General features: G+C 45.7%; 1 protein-coding gene, 1 non-coding gene and 2 pseudogenes across 2 annotated transcripts; all 4 read right to left on the minus strand.

Moving 5' to 3' along the window:
• Nucleotides 1-5314: 5314 nt before the first annotated feature.
• LOC123738753 (histone H2A-like) lies at nucleotides 5315-5773 on the minus strand. The gene has a single exon (XM_045713500.1). It carries the CDS (start codon nucleotides 5727-5729, stop codon nucleotides 5343-5345), a length of 387 nt encoding a protein of 128 aa, XP_045569456.1. The 5' UTR covers nucleotides 5730-5773; the 3' UTR covers nucleotides 5315-5342.
• Nucleotides 5774-6467: 694 nt separating this feature from the next.
• LOC106606826 (phosphatidylinositol 3,4,5-trisphosphate 3-phosphatase and dual-specificity protein phosphatase PTEN-like) lies at nucleotides 6468-13329 on the minus strand (annotated as a pseudogene).
• Nucleotides 13330-15699: 2370 nt separating this feature from the next.
• On the minus strand, nucleotides 15700-15815 carry LOC123738763 (U5 spliceosomal RNA). Its single transcript, XR_006767539.1, has one exon. It is a non-coding gene; the product is annotated as a U5 spliceosomal RNA (small nuclear RNA).
• Nucleotides 15816-16229: 414 nt separating this feature from the next.
• Nucleotides 16230-16404, minus strand: LOC123738760 (uncharacterized; annotated as a pseudogene).
• Nucleotides 16405-19076: the final 2672 nt, after the last annotated feature.

Genomic DNA, 19076 nt, shown 5'->3' on the forward strand with positions numbered 1-19076 from the left:
CTTCTGGAGGGAAACGCTGTAGGAATGCTCAACCGGTGTCGCTTATTCAGCCGACAGAAACTTTCAACCGGTTCTCCCCATTAAGCGAGTCGGAGTCGGAGGCCGAGACTTCTCTGGTCTCTACTCCTCCCGTTGTGGGGTCTGAGACGCCGACAGCTCCCACCATTAGCTCTGACAAATTGAAAACCCTAGTCATTGGCGACTCCATTACCCGCAGTATTAGACTTAAAACTAATCATCCAGCGATCCTACAATGTTTACCAGGGGGCTACCGACGTTAAGGCTAATCTGAAGACGGTGCTGGCTATGGCTAAAATTCGCGAGTGCAGAGAGTATAGAGATATTGTTATCCACGTCGGCACAAACGATGTTAGGATGAAACAGTCAGAGGTCACCAAGCGCAACATAGCTTCAGAGTGTAAATCAGCTAGAAAGTTGTGTCGGCATCGATTAATTGTCTCTGGCCCCCTCCCAGTTAGGGGGAGTGATGAGCTCTACAGCAGAGTCTCACAACTCAATCGCTGGTTGAAAACTGTTTTCTGCCCCTCCCAAAAGATAGAATTTGTAGATAATTGGCCCTCTTTCTGGGACTCACCCACAAACAGGACCAAGCCTGGTCTGTTGAGGAGTGACGGACTCCATCCTAGCTGGAGGGGTGCTCTCATCTTATCTACGAACATAGACAGGGCTCTAACTCCTCTAGCTCCACAATGAAATAGGGTGCAGGCCAGGCAGCAGGCTGTTAGCCAGCCTGCCAGCTTAGTGGAGTCTGCCACTAGCACAGTCAGCGTAGTCAGCTCAGCTTTCCCCATTGAGACCGTGTCTGTGCCTCGATCTAGGTTGGGCAAAATTAAAAATGGCGGTGTTCGCTTTAGCAATCTCACTGGAATAAAGACCTCCTCCATTCCTGTCATTATTGAAAGAGATTGTGATACCTCACATCTCAAAATTGGGTTACTTAATGTTAGATCCCTCACTTCCAAGGCAGTTATAGTCAACAAACTAATCACTGATCATAATCTTGATGTGATTGGCCTGACTGAAACATGGCTTAAGCCTGATGAATTTACTGTGTTAAATGAGGCCTCACCCCTGGTTACACTAGTGACCATACCCCCGTGCATCCGGCAAAGGCGGAGGTGTTGCTAACATTTACAATAGCAAATTTCAATTTACAAAAAAAAAACGGATGTTTTCGTCTTTTGAGCTTCTAGTCATGAAATCTATGCAGCCTACTCACTCACTTTTTATAGCTACTGTTTACAGGCCTCCTGGGCCATATGCAGTGTTCCTCACTGAGTTCCCTGAATTCCTATCGGATCATGTAGTCATAGCAGATAATATTCAAATTTTTGTGACTTTAACATTCACATGGAAAAGTCCACAGACCCACTCCAAAAAGCTTTCGGAGCCATCATCGACTCAGTGGGTTTTGTCCAACATGTCTCTGGACATACTCACTGCCACAGTCATACTCTGGACCTAGTTTTGTCCCATGGAATAAATGTTGTGGATCTTAATGTTTTTCCTCATAATCCTGGACTATCGGACCACCATTTTATTACGTTTGCAATCGCAACAAATAATCTGCTCAGACCCCAACCAAGGAGCATTAAAAGTCGTACTATAAATTCTCAGACAACCCAAAGATTCCTTGATGCCCTTCCAGACTCCCTCTGCCTACCCAAGGACGTCAGAGGACAAAAATCAGTTAACCACCTAACCGAGGAACTCAATTTAACCTTGCGCAATACCCTAGATGCAGTTGCACCCCTAAAAATTAAAAACTTCTGTCATAAGAAACTAGCTCCCTGGTATACAGAAAATACACGAGCTCTGAAGCAAGCTTCCAGAAAATTGGAACGGAAATGGCGCCACACCAAACTGGAAGTCTTCCGACTAGCTTGGAAAGACAGTACCGTGCAGTATCGAAGAGCCCTCACTGCTGCTCGATCATCCTATTTTTCCAACTTAATTGAGGAAAATAAGAACAATCCGAAATTTATTTTTGATACTGTCGCAAAGCTAACTAAAAAGCAGCCTTCGCAAATGGAGGATGGCTTTCACTTCAGCAGTAATAAATGTATGAACTTCTTTGAGGAAAAGATCATGATCATTAGAAAGCAAATTACAGACTCCTCTTTAAATCTGGGTATTCCTCCAAAGCTCCATTGTCCTGAGTGCACAACTCTGCCAGGACCTAGGATCAAGGGAGATACTAAAGTGTTTTAGTACTATATCTCTTGACACAATGATGAAAATAATCATGGCCTCCAAACCCTCAAGCTGCATACTGGACCCTATTCCAACTAAACTACTGAAAGAGCTGCTTCCTGTGCTTGGCCCTCCTATGTTGAACATAATAAACGGCTCTCTATCCACCGGATGTGTACCAAGCTCACTAAAAGTGGCAGTAATAAAGCCTCTCTTGAAAAAGCCGAATCTTGATCCAGAAATTATAAAAAACGATCGGCCTATATCGAATCTTCCATTCCTCTCAAAAAATTTTGAAAAAGCTGTTGCCTGGCAACTCACTGCCTTCCTGAAGACAAACAATGTATACGAAACGCTTCAGTCTGGTTTTAGACCCCATCATAGCACTGAGACTGCACTTGTGAAGGTGGTAAATGACCTTTTAATGACGTCAGACCGAGGCTCTGCATCTGTCCTCGTGCTCCTAGATCTCAGTGCCGCTTTTGATACCATCGATCACCACATTCTTTTGGAGAGATTGGAAACCCAAATTGGTCTACATGGACAAGTTCTGGCCTGGTTTAGATCTTATCTGTCGGAAAGATATCAGTTTGTCTCTGTGAATGGTTTGTCCTCTGACAAATCAATTGTAAATTTCGGTGTTCCTCAAGGTTCCGTTTTAGGACGACTATTGTTTTCACTATATATTTTACCTCTTGGGGATGTCATTTGAAAACATAATGTTAAATTTCACTGCTATGCGGACGACACACAGCTGTACATTTCAATGAAACATGGTGAAGCCCCAAAATTGCCCTCGCTAGAAGCCTGTGTTTCAGACATAAAGAAGTGGATGGCTGCAAACTTTCTACTTTTAAACTCGGACAAAACAGAGATGCTTGTTCTAGGTCCCAAGAAACAAAGAAAATCTTCTGTTAAATCTGACAATTAATCTGGATGGTTGTACAGTCGTCTCAAATAAAACTGTGAAGGACCTCAGCGTTACTCTGGACCCTGATCTCTCTTTTGAAGAACATATCAAGACTGTTTCAAGGACAGCTTTTTTCCATCTACGTAACATTGCAAAAATCAGAAACTTTCTGTCCAAAAATGACGCAGAAAAATTAATCCATGCTTTTGTTACTTCTAGGCTGGACTACTGCAATGCTCTACTTTCCGGCTACCCGGATAAAGCACTAAACAAACTTCAGTTAGTGCTAAATACGGCTGCTAGAATCCTGACTAGAACCAAAACATTTGATCATATTACTCCAGTGCTAGCCTCCCTACACTGGCTTCCTGTTAAGGCAAGGGCTGATTTCAAGGTTTTACTGCTAACCTACAAAGCATTACATGGGCTTGCTCCTACCTATCTTTCCGATTTGGTCCTGCCGTACATACCTACACATACGCTACGGTCACAAGACGCAGGCCTCCTAATTGTGCCTAGAATTTCTAAGCAAACGGCTGGAGGTAGGGCTTTCTCCTATAGAGCTCCATTTTTATGGAATGGTCTGCCTACCAATGTGAGACGCAGACTCAGTCTCAACCTTTAAGTCTTTACTGAAGACTTATCTCTTCAGTAGGTCCTATGATTAAGTATAGTCTGGCCCAGGAGTGTGAAGGTGAACGGAAAGGCTGGAGCAACGAACCGCCCTTGCTGTCTCTGCCTTGCCGGTTCCCCTCTTTCCACTGGGATTCTCTGCCTCTAACCCTTTTACAGGGGCTGAGTCACTGGCTTACTGGTGTTCTTCCATGCCGTCCATGGGAGGGGTGCGTCACTTGAGTGGGTTGAGTCACTGACGTGGTCTTCCTGTCTGGGTTGGCGCCCCCCTTGGGTTGTGCCATGGCGGAGATCGTTGTGGGCTATACTCGGCCTTGTCTTAGGATGGTAAGTTGGTGGTTGGAGACATCCCTCTAGTGGTGTGGGGGCTGTGCTTTGGCAAAGTGGGTGGGGTTATATCCTGCCTGTTTGGCCCTGTCCGGGAGTATCATCGGATGGGGCCACAGTGTCTTCTGATCCCTCCTGTCTCAGCCTCCAGTATTTATGCTGCAGTAGTTTATGTGTCGGGGGGCTAGGGTCAGTCTGTTACATCTGGAGTATTTCTCTTGTCTTATCCGGTGTCCTGTGTGAATTTGAATATGCTCTCTCTAATTCTCTCTTTCTCTCTTTCTGTCTTTCTCTCGGAGGACCTGAGCCCTAGGACCATGCCTCAGGACTACCTGGTATGATGACTCCTTGCTGTCCCCAGTCCACCTTGCCGTGCTGCTGCTCCAGTTTCAACTGTTCTGCCTGCGGCTATGGAACCCTGACCTGTTCACCGGACGTGCTTGTTGCACCCTCGACAACTACTATGATTATTATTATTTGACCATGCTGGTCATTTATGAACATTTTAACATCTTGACCATGTTCTGTTATAATATCCACCCTGCACAGCCAGAAGAGGACTGGCCACCCCTCATAGCCTGGTTCCTCTCTAGGTTTCTTCCTAGGTTTTTGGCCTTTCTAGGGAGTTTTTCCTAGGGAGTTTTTCCTAGCCACCGTGCTTCTTTCACATGCTTTGCTTGCTGTTTGGGGTTTTAGGCTGGGTTTCTGTACAGCACTTTGAGATATCAGCTGATGTACGAAGGGCTATATAAATACATTTGATTTGATTTGATTTGATTCTGGCCATGGCGCTAGCTAGCTTCCTTCTTTCACAGTCGGAGTATAGCCTCCAAATGCCTATGTGAAGTTTATAAAGCCGGCAGCGGCGTCTGCTGATTGGACACCATCTCCACACCACCCTGATTGGCCCGTTGCGGAGGCCTCCTCCGAGGCCCATTGGACGGGAGGCTCGGCCTCTCCGTGCCGCCCCAAAATGCAACCCCACCCTCGCCGAGGCGAGCTTGGGTCTTTTGTTAGGGCCGACACTTTACGCGCAATAATAGTCACCGATCGAATTCTAGCCTAGGTGTTATTGTTCATTTAAGGCCTCATGATAGTGTGCCGTGTATGTAACAAAGAGTCGAAATAGTTGGGTATACACCCACTCAATATGTGGCAGTCATAGAAAGGACACTTTGCGCTTTTGCAGAGCTAGGTGGTTGGCTCTTAAAAGAGCCTTTGGGGGTTGAGTAGTCAAGTTGCAGCCGCAGTAGCGATTTTACTTGGCTTTGACGGCCTTCTCAGTCTTCTTGGGGAGCAGCACTGCCTGGATGTTGGGCAGCACACCACCCTGAGCGATGGTCACGCCGCCAAGCAGTTTGTTCAGCTCCTCGTCGTTACGGACGGCCAGCTGCAGGTGACGGGGGATGATACGAGTCTTCTTGTTGTCACGGGCAGCGTTGCCGGCCAACTCCAGGATCTCAGCAGTCAGGTACTCGAGCACGGTGGCCAGGTACACTGGTGCGCCAGCGCCCACACGCTCGGCGTAGTTGCCTTTGCGCAGCAGCCTGTGCACACGGCCCACGGGGAACTGGAGTCCGGCACGGGATGAACGTGTCTTTGCCTTGGCCCTGGCCTTGCCTCCGGTTTTGCCTCTTCCGCTCATATTGGTAGCTTCAGTATGTCACAGAAAGTCTGAATGAGCCGCTGGGCACCTTGAGAGCCTTACTTATACCTCGCCACAAGAGGCAGCGATTGGCCACCGGGCCGGTGTGGCCTTATCCAATTGGAGTGAGGGACAGACAGACAGCCAGCCCTAAGCCCGCCCGCCCGCCCGCCCGCAGGCAGCTGAGTGAGAAGGGCTAGGCTACTCTGTTTCCCTCCGACTTTGTGAGAAATCAAATCACTGAAATCATCCAAATGGGAAACACATAGATAGCTGCACTATTCGCTGGGATTTCCAATACGCTATAGTATTAGGATGCTTCTGATGATGATGATTAACACATCACAGCAGCCTGCCTCTGGTCGAGAGTGGCTCATAATACAAAGAAATGGCTGGTGAGGGTGCAGCTGTCCTCTCCAGTTTGAATTCCAACCCACTATAGTATGTATTCTTCTTATTATGAAGATCAATATGACATGTAACACATCTTAACACATCACAACAATGGCTCATACACAAATGACTGGTGAGGGTGCTGCACTATTATTCTATTATATGCCTCTCCCAGAGTGGGAAAACGTTGTGCGTAAAAGTAGCCTAGTGTGCGTCATTTCAGTTCTTTTGAACGACAAGTAGTACATGGAATAACATGCGCTTTTATGGAAAGAGGTGGGTGGCTCTTAAAAGAGCCTTTTGTGGTAACAACATGTGTCGAGTAGAACACCGTTTGTAATAGGTTTACTTCTTCTTGGGGGCTGCCTTCTTGGCCTTGGCTGCCTTGGGCTTGGCGGCTTTGGGCTTCGCTGCCTTGGTAGCCTTCTTGGGGCTCTTGGCCGCCTTCTTGGCCGCTGCGGCGGGCTTCTTCACCTTCTTTGGGCTATGATAGCTGAGGTTCATAGCTAGGTTCTGAACTAATATTTATACCAAACGTTTTAGGGTCCATACACAGATCGGCTACATAGCTAGCTACACATCCACAGGTATACAGGTATTTTTTATCCTCCACTGCACAATAAGCAAGAAAAGAGTTAGCTAGCTACCTTACTTCAGCTGCATTGCAAGACAAATATCAGCCAGGCAAGCTTACAAAATTTTACATTAAATGTGCAGTAAATGCTTTAGCTAGCTAGATTCTTTACATCCACTGTTTCACAAGAGGACAACCTGGTTTGCTGGTTGTTTCAGGAGTCCCTAAAACATTAAACAAACAGAATTACAATTTCATACTCATGTCATAATGCCAATAAAGCTAGCCAGCTAGCTGGCTAATGTTAGCTAGCTTACTAAATAGCGATTTTCGTAAATTAACTTAATGACAGAAAAAAATATGCATAATATTTTGTCTCTACATGAACTAAAATATTCCTCTCAACGGTACATTTTTTTTCTCGCATGATTCGTTATGATGTTATAATTACTTAACCTCTATGGGCTAGGTGGGACACTTGCGTCCCACCTACGTAACAGCCACTGCCAGCCTGTGGCGCGATTTTCAAAACCTTAAAAATCCTATTACTTCAATTTCTCAAACATATGACTATTTTACAGCCATTTAAAGACAAGACTCTCGTTAATCTAACCACACTGTCCGATTTCAAAAAGGCTTTACAACAAAAGCAAAACATTAGATTATGTCAGCAGAGTACCAAGCCAGAAATAATCAGACACCCATTTTTCAAGCCAGCATATAATGTCACCAAAACCCAGAAGACAGCTAAATGCAGCACTCACCTTTGATGATCTTCATCAGATGACAACCCTAGGACATTATGTTATACAATACATGCATGTTTTGTTCAATCAAGTTCATATTTATATCAAAAACCAGCTTTTTACATTAGCATGTGACGTTCAGAACTAGCATACCCCCCCGCAAACTTCCGGAGAATTCGCTAACATTTTACTAAATTACTCACGATAAACGTTCACAAAAAGCATAACAATTATTTTAAGAATTATAGATACAGACCTCCTCTATGCACTCGATATGTCCGATTTTAAAATAGCTTTTTGGTGAAAGCACATTTTGCAATATTCTAAGTACATAGCCCAGGCATCACGGGCTCGCTATTTAGACACCCGGCAAGTTTAGCACTCACCATAATCATATTTACTATTATAAAAGTTTGATTACCTTTTGTTGTCTTCATCAGAATGCACACCCAGGACTGCTACTTCAATAACAAATGTTGGTTTGGTCCAAAATAATCCATCGTTATATCCGAATAGCGGCGTTTTGTTCGTATGCGTTCCAGACACTATCCGAAATAGTAAAGAAGTGTCGCGCGCATGGCGCAAGTCGTGACAATAAAATTCTAAATATTCCATTACCGTACTTCGAAGCATGTCAACCGCTGTTTAAAATCAATTTTTACGACATTTTTCTCGTAGAAAGCGATAATATTCCGACAGGGAATCTCCTTTTCGGCAAACAGAGGAAAAAAATCCCAAAGGCGGGCGCGGTCGGGGTCACGCGCATAAGCCCAGTGTCCCTTGATCGGCCACTTGAGAAAGGCGATAATGTGTTTCAGCCTGGGGCTGGAATGACGACATTCTGTTTTTTCCCGGGCTCTGAGCGCCTATGGACGACGTGGGAAGTGTCACGTTAGAGCAGAGATCCTTAGTAAATGATAGAGATGGAAAAGAAGTTCAAGAAATGGTCAGACAGGCCACTTCCTGTAAAGGAATCTCTCAGGTTTTGACCTGCCATTTGAGTTCTGTTATACTCACAGACACCATTCAAACAGTTTTAGAAAATTTAGGGTGTTTTCTATCCATATGTAATAAGTATATGCATATTCTAGTTACTGGGTAGGAGTGGTAACCAGATTAAATCGGGTATGTTTTTTATCCAGCCGTGTCAATACTGCCCCCTAGCCCTAACAGGTTAACATTTGCTTCCATCGTAGTATTTCTGTCCGCCATCTTGGCTGAAGAAGGTCCTTGGGTCGCCTAGCGTCAAATGCGTCATGGGAACCACTCGATATGATTGGTCATCTCTCCGCCCTCACCGCTTTCCTTCCATTGAAAAATGAATGTGAAGCGGTGTTTCACCGCTTGCTAGTGTACACGGGGCATTACATTAATGTAAAGAAACTGAGAGTCATGATCGATGGCAACTCATTGTATGCACGCATGACTGTAAGTAGCTTTGGATAAAAGGGTCTGCTAAATGGCTTATGATTATTATTATTACTCCCTACCCCACGTGTTTAACCTCTTGGGGCTAGGTGGGACGCTAGCGTGCCACCCGTGGTGCACTCCATCAACAGCAGGTGCATTTCAAGAGCGGCAAATTTGAATCCAAATAAATGTCAAAATTCAAATTTTTCAAAAATACAACTATGTTACACCATTTGAAAGATAAACATCTCCTTAATCTAACCACGTTTTACGATTTCAAAAAGGTTTTACGGCGAAAGCATAAATTTAGAGTATGTTAGGACAGTACATTTACAAGAGTTGTGTGTAATGTTTTGTCAAGTCAAAGACAGGGTCACCAAAACCATAAAACCAGCTAAAATGATACACTAACCTTTTACAATCTCCATCAGATGACACTCCTAGGACATTATGTTAGACAATGCATGCATTTTTAGTTCTATCAAGTTCATATTTATATACAAAAACAGCGGTTTACTATGGCATTGATGTTGAGGAAATCGTTTCCCTCCAATAACCGGCAGTCAAGTCAGCGTCACAAATTAAATAATTAAAATTAGAAAACATTGGTAAAATATTATATTGTCATTTAAAGAATTATAGATTTACATCTTTTGAACGCAATCAACTTGCCAGATTTAAAAATAACCTTACTGGGAAATCACACTTTGCAATAATCTGAGCACTGTGCCCAGAAAAATACGGCGTTGCGATACAGACTAGACGTCATGTTGGGGAGATCTAAAATCGAAAATACTATGTAAATAATCCATTACCTTTGATTCTCTTCATCAGATGTCACTTCCAGGTATCACAGGTCCATAACGAATGTAGTTTTGTTCAAAAAAGCTCATCATTTATGTCCAAAAATCTCCGTCTCGTTAGCACATGATGTAAGCCAGCCGGACTTCTCGTCATGAACGAGGGGAAAAAATATATTTCCGTTCGTTCAAACATGTCAAACGTTGTATAGCATAAATCATTAGGGCCTTTTTAACCAGAACATGAATAATATTCAAGGTGGACGAATGCATAGCCTTTTATAACGTATTGGAACGAGGGTACCCAACATGAAGTAGCGCGCCAGGTGTCTAATGGGACATCACCGTTCCATGGCTCTTGTTCGGTCAGATCTCCCTCCAGAAGACTCAAAACACTTTGTAAAGGCTGGTGACATCTAGTGGAAGCAATAGGAAGTGCCAAAATATTCCTAAACCCCTGTGTTTTTCAATGGGATAGGTTTAAAGTCAATACAACACATCAGGTATCCACTTCCTGTCAGAAAATGTCTCAGGGTTTTGCCTGCCAAATGAGTTCTGTTATACTCACAGACACCATTCAAACAGTTTTGGAAACTTTAGAGTGTTTTCTATCCATATATAATAAGTATATGCATATTCTAGTTACTGGGTAGGATTAGTAACCAGATTAAATCGGGTACATTTTTTTTATCCAGACGTGCAAATGCTGCCCCCTAGACCCAACAGGTTAACCTACGTCACTTGTTTTAAACTACGTCGGTTGTTTTTTTTAACCAACTTCGCCGTCGGCCAGAACGAGGATTTGCCTGACGCCCGGTGGCTGGGAAAGCAGCAACGTTAAACCGGGACACCGACAGGATCTCCTCGCTGAGTGTTTTAGGGTGCTTGCCCAGTATCCTCATTTGGCCTCTGTTGTCTTGCACCGTCACTAGTTCCCACTGCCACAAAGTCATAAACCCCGCTTATTTCTACCATTTATATATATATTTTTTTTTTATCTGATTTTTTTTAAACCTAACCATACTGCTAACCTTATGCCTAACCCTAAATCAAGACAAAAAAATAAATAAATAAGGAAATTGTTGTTTTCATGAATTTGGACGATATAGACCATTTTTGACTTTGTGGCTGTGGTAACTATTGGAAACCGGCGGCTGCGTTTTGGAGAAAGATTTGCCGTAATGGTGTAAATTCAGCTTCCGGAGCTAGTTACTTAGCGCAGTCGGCATCGAATATACCGGAATATCGCTTAAATTAGTTTATGTAAGGAATATTTGTTTAAAATATTAACATACATTCATACATAGCTAACTTGTAATTTAACAGTCAGTCACTTGTTAGCCAGCTCACGCTAAGTTATCGTCGACAGCTAAAAGCTAACAAATGCTAACCCTCGCTAACTAGCGTTACGTTGCTTGTTATTTACCTGCTATTCTTAGCTACATCTACTGGAAAAACAATATGGACCTAACGGTAGATTTTAAAATTGTAATTGAGACGATTATAGTTCATCCCTCTAGCTAACATAGTTAGCTGAATCATTTTGGTTGTCATTATATATATATATATATATATATATGTGTGTGTGTGTGTGTGTGTGTGTGGGTGTAAGTCCGGGCAAGGAGTACCCGGAAGGGAAGAGCAGCTACCGCTTTTGTTAACTAGTTCAACGTTATAAAACCGAAGACAGTTTTAACTGTAACTAATAGCTGCAACGATTTGACCTGCTTTCACAGCATTTTAAAGACAAGACTCTCGTTAATCTAACCACACTGTCCAATTTCAAAAAGGCTTTACAACGAAAACAAAACATTAGATTATGTCAGCAGAGTACCCAGCCAGAAATAATCAGACACCCATTTTTCAAGCTAGCATATAATGTCACAAAAAACAAAACCACAGCTAAATTCAGCACTAACCTTTGATGATCTTCATCAGATGACAACCCTAGGACATTATGTTATACAATACATGCATGTTCTGTTCAATCAAGTTCATATTTATATCAAAAAACAGCTTTTTTACATTAGCATGTGACGTTCAGAACTAGCATTCCCACCGAAAACTTCCTGTGAATTTACTAAATTACTCATGATAAACGTTCACAAAAAACATAACAATTATTTAAAGAATTATAGATACAGAACTTCTTTATGCAATCGCCATGTCCGATTTTAAAATAGCTTTTCGGTGAAAGCAAATTTTGCAATATTCTGAGTATATAGCCCGGCATCACAGGGCTAGCCATTTACACACCAACCAAGTTTAGCCCTCACCAAAGTCAGATTTACTATAAGAAAAATGGTCTTACCTTTGATGTCTTCATCAGAATGCACTCCCGGGACTTCTACTTCAATAACAAATGTTGGTTTGGTTCAAAATAATCCATCGTTATATCCAAATACCGGCGTTTTGTTCGTGCGTTCAAGACACTATCCAAGGGTAAAGAACGGTCACGCACCCGACGCATATCGTGACAAAAAAATTCTAAATATTCCATTACCGTACTTCGAAGCATGTCAACCGCTGTTTAAAGTCAATTTTTATGCCACTTTACTCGTAAAATAGCGATAATATTCCGACCGGGAGTGTTTGTTTTCATTCAATGACTGAAATGGACCCTTCACGGGCACGAGCGCTCGAGCATCATTCCTCTCAGATGGCCACTTACAAAATGAGCTACTGTTTTTCAACCAGAGACAGCAGCGTCATAATTCAACGTTTTGCCGCCTTCTGAGAGCCCATGGGAGCATCAGAAAGTGTCACGTTACCGCAGAGATCCTTTGTTTTGGAAAGAGATGTCAAAGAAGGCCAAAAAATGGTCAGACAGGGTACTTCCTGTACAGAATCTTCTCAGGTTTTTGCCTGCCATATGAGTTCTGTTATACTCACAGACACCATTCAAACAGTTTTAGAAACTTTGGAGTGTTTTCTATCCAAAGCTAATAATTATATGCATATTCTATTTACTGGGCAGGAGTAGTAACCAGATTAAATCGGGTACGTTTTTTATCCGGCCGTGCAAATACTGCCCCCTATCCCCAACAGGTTAAGCTGGTACACGACAAACTGAGGATCCCAGTGGCAATTCCCTTTCCTGAAACCATGTGGAATCTGCTCACTCTTGTTTTTAATGGAAGTGTCCCGACACGTTCCGCCACTGAACATGGGCACCGTCTCGAACACCATCTTGTGGAAGAGCAGAGCCACTGGTTTGTAATCCAGCTGGTTCTTGAGAAGGTGACTATAATAGTAGACATGGCGCCTCTGGCTGGGGATTGTCACTCCCTTCTTATCTCTGGTCCTGACTTCACCGTAGAAGTCCAGAGCTTCCTGTGCTTTGAGGAACTTGCCCCGGTGTAACAGGTAAGCACAGATCATGACACCCGTACGTCCCTTTCCAGCTTTACAGTGAATCGCCGCCACGTGATTGTCGTCCTCACTTAACCACTGGTCAAGATCTTCGCAGAACGGTTTGATCAGCTCCAGCTGGGGGGATTGTGATCCTCAAACGGATATTGTGCAACTATGCAATTAAATTTGATTGCGTCATATTGTCGCTCAGCGCACAGATTATATATCTTGTAATGATTTTTGTGCTTAGAGTCCAGAAACCGTACTACGTCATCGATATTGTTTCTGTAGACACCCTCAAATCTTTCAGCAGGAAAGCCCATAGCCCATCCCCGACATTCCTTGTCCAGGAATAGTGTCCGACTGTGGCACACACTCGATCTCCGCACACACACCTAGCTAGATATGGCTAGCGCATCTAGCTAGCATGTCAATTCTTCAACAACAACAACAACAACAACAAAGGAGTCATCCGACAAAAACGATATGACAGAAAAATTTACAGCCTCCACCTTAAACATAGCTAACAAATCTGTGCGATTTTTGTTGTTGTTGTTGTTGTTGTTGTTGAAACTAAAAACCGCCCTCCTCTTAACAACATCCCTCAAACCCCTTACATTTAAACTAAAAATATTAACAGAATGTATCATTATAAATTAAAACAAATACTCGCTTTAACAAATTAAATTCAAAACCAACAAAAAACAGGAGGCTCACCCGATGCTCCCCTGCTCCATCTCATCCGGAGGGGACGTCTTCTCCTCTCCTGACGTCCCCCCCCCGTCCTCCTCCATCTCTCCAACCCAGGATGCAGGCATGGTGTTAGACCTCTGAGTGCCCTGCATCCCGGGTTTCCCACCAACACCCTCCATTTCTCCCTCCCTGTAGCCTGCTGGGCTGAGAGTAGGGAACCCCATCTCCCCAAACAGGAGTTGAGGTTCCCCCCCGACGCCCAGCCCTGAGCCACACCTTGGGAGTCCCCTTCCGCCAAGTGTTGAGGTGCTGAGAAATCCAGCGAGGACAAGGATACCTCTCCCTCCCCCATCACTCGCTTGGCCACCCCCACACTGTCTGTCGAGCGCCCCCTCCTCTTCCCTTTCTTCTTCGGTGTTGGAGGTAACGGGGAAACACCACCCCCCCTTCCCCGCCAGCTCCTCCACCAATCCTCTAATTTCTTCCACAAGGGCGCTCGACATGCTGTCTCCCCACCCCCTCTCCCCCCTCCTCCACAGGCCCTGCCCCCGGCACCCCCTCCACCCCCCTCTCCCTCCACTGTTGCTCTCTCTCGCTCCTCCACTCCCTTTCTCCCTTTCTCCTCCTTTCCTTCCTCTTCTTCCAGTTCTTCTGCTCCCGTATCTTGTCTTTCCCCTTCTCCTCCTGCTACCGCTCCTTGGTCCTCCTCCTTCCGTGTGTCCTTCCCCTCTGGGCCCGTGCTCGGGTCATGAGACGACCTTCCTTCCCCTCCTCTTCTTCCCCCATCCCCCTCTTCTGCTCTCCCCCCCAGCTGCAGACGCATATGACCTCTGATAAGCCGGGCACTCCCGCCACAGGTGTGCTGACGAGCCACACCCGTGGCACGCTTTAGGCACGTCGCAGTCCCTCGCCTCGTGCTCCCCCGATCCACAAAATCTGCACTTTCTTGTGCTGCACGAGGCGAGGATGTGGCCGTAGGCCATACAACGCCTGCAAAACGGAGGCTGACGGGCATAATACAACGTCCCCCTGTCAGCCCCCAGGGAGAACATCGCCGGAGGATGGAGGTAGCCACCCAACCCCTTCGGGTCCTCTCTGAGCAGAGCCTGAAAACCTCTTCTCCCATTCCAAAAGCCGAGGGAGTCCCTGAGGAGCCTTGCCGAGGAGACATTGTCCATGTACCGCCCCAGGAAGGTCCTCACCTCTTCATCCTTCACATGGGGGTTATACATATTCATCGTGACCACCCGGAAATTACTTTTTCCCAGGCTGGTCACCTCATAATGGCACATCGGCCTGTCCTTCCCCACCTCTCTGGCTTTCTTCAGCACCTCCTCGTACCTCCCTTCCTTGTGGAGCGTCACTTCGTAAGCCGCCTCCACTGGATTCGCCTGGAGGCACAAAACCTCCCCCACCTCCAACTTCAGGATCCCGATCAGGATTGTTCTCCCGAACGTCTCCCTCCCAAATGGCTCCATGTCCTTGTTCCTCCAGGCAAACCTCACCGTATTCGCTATACCGATCCCAGGCATCTTTGGTGGTGAAGGTCGAGCCATTCTCCAGAAAATGAAAAAAGGACCCACTTCCTCGACCACAACAAAAATCTAAAACGCTCTCTTTTAACAGAAGCAAATGTAGAAATGTAAAGTGTAATCAGAATAAAATTTTTAAGGTACAAAATTTTCTCGCTCACTTACCTAACACCTTTCAACTCAGCGGGCTTTGGGGCACCTCGGTACCAAGCTTGATCTGAGCCAAAAGGCCGAGAAGCGATAACCCACAAATTGACACCTGCACCCGCCGGGCACCCGGGGGTCTCGGGAGACCTCTGTGGTTTGGCAAAAGTGGGCTCCTCCCATCGCCACACACCCCCAACGTCTTTCTGGTGACAGGCAAGTGTTTTTTTCAAAAAGTCGCCAATGAGTCAAGTGACTACTTTGACTGGAAAAATACACCGGTCAGACACGGTCTCTGTTGATTTCTCTTGAAACAAGATATCGGGCTCTGCCAGAAGCAAAGCCCTCCAAAAATACGTTGAACTCGTAAGTGTTCCTCTCCACGGAAGTCTTTAGTAAAAGGCGAAAGGCTTGTGCGTAATGAAGAGAAACCAGAGTCGTATGGAAGTCAGAGGTCGGGGCCCGAGACGCACTCTGTTTACTCTAGGCCGGGTTCTCACGGGTTGTCCCCGAACCCACTCGCCAAGTTTTCGGGGGCTGTGGGGAAAAAGTCACGGACAGACAGACAGACAGACAGACAGACACCAAACACACACACAGACCCACTATCCTGGTGAAGTATTAGTTCTTTTTTTGGTCAAAAACAGACACGGACACACACACACACACACACACACACTGGTTAATGCCAATATGTTTTTTTTGTAAATTTTTTAAAGAAAAATGGAGGGAAAACGCTGGACCGCACGACAAGCGCTTTGCCCTTCTTTCAGTTTGGATTTTTTTTCTTTCTCTCTTCTTCTTCTGGCTGTTTACCTACCTCCGTGGAGTTTTTTTCCTTGACAACGGGAGAAAAGTGTTGCACCGTTCCCGGAGGTACTGCAATACCGGGTCGATGCGTGGAGCGGACGGAGCAAGCCCCATTTCCGACTCCCTGTTCGAAAAATCCATTTAATATGTAGTCCCCCTATGGGGGACGTATCAGATATTAAACTGATAAGAACAGATTTTTTCTTTTGTAAAAGTTTTACTGATGCATTTTCCTTTAAAACAGCTCACATTTTTAATTCATTTTTTCACATAAAAACGGCATAAAGTGCATAAAAACCAGCATTACATAAAAATTTTTTTTTTTAAAGGTACAAGTTGTTTATTTAAAACAATAAAACAATCATACATAAAAGTACCCTTTATTGTAAAAACCAATCTGATAAAAGCCATTTAAAATGTGTATGAATGATTTAACAAAGTAAAACCATTTTTAAGACATGGAAAGCCTGTCAAAAAGTCCCTTTGTTAAAAAGCTGTCTTTAGTCCTTTGTACAGGAACGGGGTGAGTCCTTATCAAAAAAGCCTCCTCCTGCTCTTCCGAATTGACTCCGTACCCATCCGTCGGGGCCCAGAGGAGACCCCTCCCCTAGGCGCGTCGCCCTAGGCTTCGCAGAGCTGTCAGGCCGTGGCCGCCAGGACCTCAGGTGTTGTGGGGGACCCTTCGCTTGGGGTCGAGGCCCCCTTTCGTTCGTACCACCCCAGGGCTTCCGTGGCTACCAAATCCACTGCCTGGGGGGGTGGTCTCTACCTGTTTTCCTACCAGCAGGTTGCGGGAGGACCACAATGCGTCCTTCAGACACGTGAGAGTGGGCCAGAGTTTTGTGAAGGCCTTTGGTGAAATAGGCCTTCGGCCCACCCCATACAGCACGAGCTGCGGCGTTAGGTCCTCCCCTGCTGGCAGACATGGGGAGATCAGGGGGCCTGCTTCCTTCCACAGGTCCCTTGCAGCTCTGCACTCCCAGAGCAAGTGCCTCACCGACTCTTCTTGGCCACAGCCTGGTCGGGGCACGCGGATGTCCTCGCCATGCCCCGGGAGTGCATAACGGCCCTGACCGGGAGGATCTCATGGGCGACCATCCAGGACAGGTCACGATGCCAATTCAGCAGAGCAGGATGGGCCACGTTGCGCCAAACCGTTGTGGGCTCACCTATAGCGAGCCCGCGCACTGGACACACCGGTTCCCGTTCCTGCACAAGAGAGAAAAGAGAGCGGTGTTTAGTTAAAACTGTGACAGGCTCCTTTTCCAGTTTAAAATGTCTTAAAAATGTTTTGAGCTGGACATAGTGTGTGGGGAGCAGGAAAGAGACTGGGGCTCGCAGGTCGACTGGGATCAGCCTCAGGGATCTGAGGTAAGACCCCAGCCAGAACCGTGCGAGGGCCTGGGTCTTGTTGCTGACCGGGGAGGTGGCGAGAGTCAGATGTAACGCTGTGTAGCGGCTGCCCAGGAACAAGTAGAGGTCAGGCAAGCCTTTCCCCCCCTGAGCCTGGGCCTCTTCACCACCTCCCTCCTCAGCCTCTCCCACTTGCTTCCCCACAGGAAATAAAACAGCATCCGGTCCAGAGCTAAAAGAGTTGTTCGTGGGGGGATAAAAACAGAACTGATTAATAAAAGCACAGGTAAAATCACAGCCTTGATGATTAAAACCTTGCCCTCAAATGTCAGCCGTCTCAGTCCCCAAAAACCCAGTCTCTGTCTTACAGTCCCTAAAATCCCGGTCCAATTGCCACTACCTCCTCCCTCCCTGTCAAATTTTACCCCCAGAACCCTTATGTCTGTCATTTTGACTGTCAGTGGTAGTCTGGTCAAGTCTGAGTCTGCCCACGGTCCGAAGAATTGGGCCTCTGTCTTGTTCCTGTTCAGTCTCGCCCCAGAGGCTTGTCCGTACCAGTCAGTCCTGTCCAGGGTCCTGTCGACAGATAAAAGGTCGGTACATAAAATGTTGACGTTGTCCATATAAAAACGCACTTGGCAGTCATCCCCCCACTCCCCGGGATACTCACCCCACTGATCCGTTGGTCCCTTCTCAAGACCTGTGCCAGTGGCTCAATGCAAGCAACAAACAGGAGGGGAGATAACGGACATCCCTGACGGACGCCGCAGTGTACTCCCACTGCTCTTGACAAATGCCCATTTACAAGGATTCTGCTGGTGATGTCCCCATACAGCAATCCCACCCAAGCTAGAAACCTTTCTGGGAACCCCATTTTTTGCAGTACCTTGAAGAGGTACTGGTGCGAGACCCGATCAAAAGCTTTCTCAAAATCTAAATTTAGGACTATAAGCCGCATGTTTCTGTCTCTCGCATAACAGATGGCATCTCTGATCAGTACTAGGCTGTCCGTGATCTTCCTTCCCGGAATGGCACAGGCTTGATCCGGGTGGATCACCTCCCCTAAAACAGAAGACATTCTGAGTGTTAAAACCTTGGTAAAAAGTTTACAATCAAAGTTTAAAAGGGTAATCGGTCTCCAGTTTGTCAGGTCAGTCCTGTCATTTTTCTTATGTAAAAGGGTCACGATTCCTACTCTAAAACTGTCAGGTAGTCTGTCGAGTTGTTCGAAGTCAGTAAAAACAGAAGTTCGTCGGCTAAAACATCCCAAAAGGTCAGATAAAACTCCAAAGGGAGGCCGTCCTCCCCGGTGATTTACCCCTCTTAAAATGTCTCAGTCCTTCGTCGAGTTCAGTCATTGTCAGATCTTTCGTTAGGTCGTCCGTGCTGGGTATAGTCCTGTCAATGTATGTTAAAACGTCCTCCATAATCTCCTCACATACATCTTTTACCCCGAACAGTTCCCCATAAAAATCCTCGACTACTCTTTTAATTCCCTCTGTGTCTGTTTTTAAAACCCCATCTTTATCTTTTAACCC

This window comes from Salmo salar, unplaced genomic scaffold (assembly GCF_905237065.1).
Source record: "Salmo salar unplaced genomic scaffold, Ssal_v3.1, whole genome shotgun sequence".
In the NCBI taxonomy this organism is placed as follows: domain Eukaryota; kingdom Metazoa; phylum Chordata; class Actinopteri; order Salmoniformes; family Salmonidae; genus Salmo; species Salmo salar.

Bases quoted from the DNA above. Each gene is read 5' to 3' on its own strand.
- LOC123738753 (XM_045713500.1), bottom strand. From the start codon at position 5,729: ATGAGCGGAAGAGGCAAAACCGGAGGCAAGGCCAGGGCCAAGGCAAAG.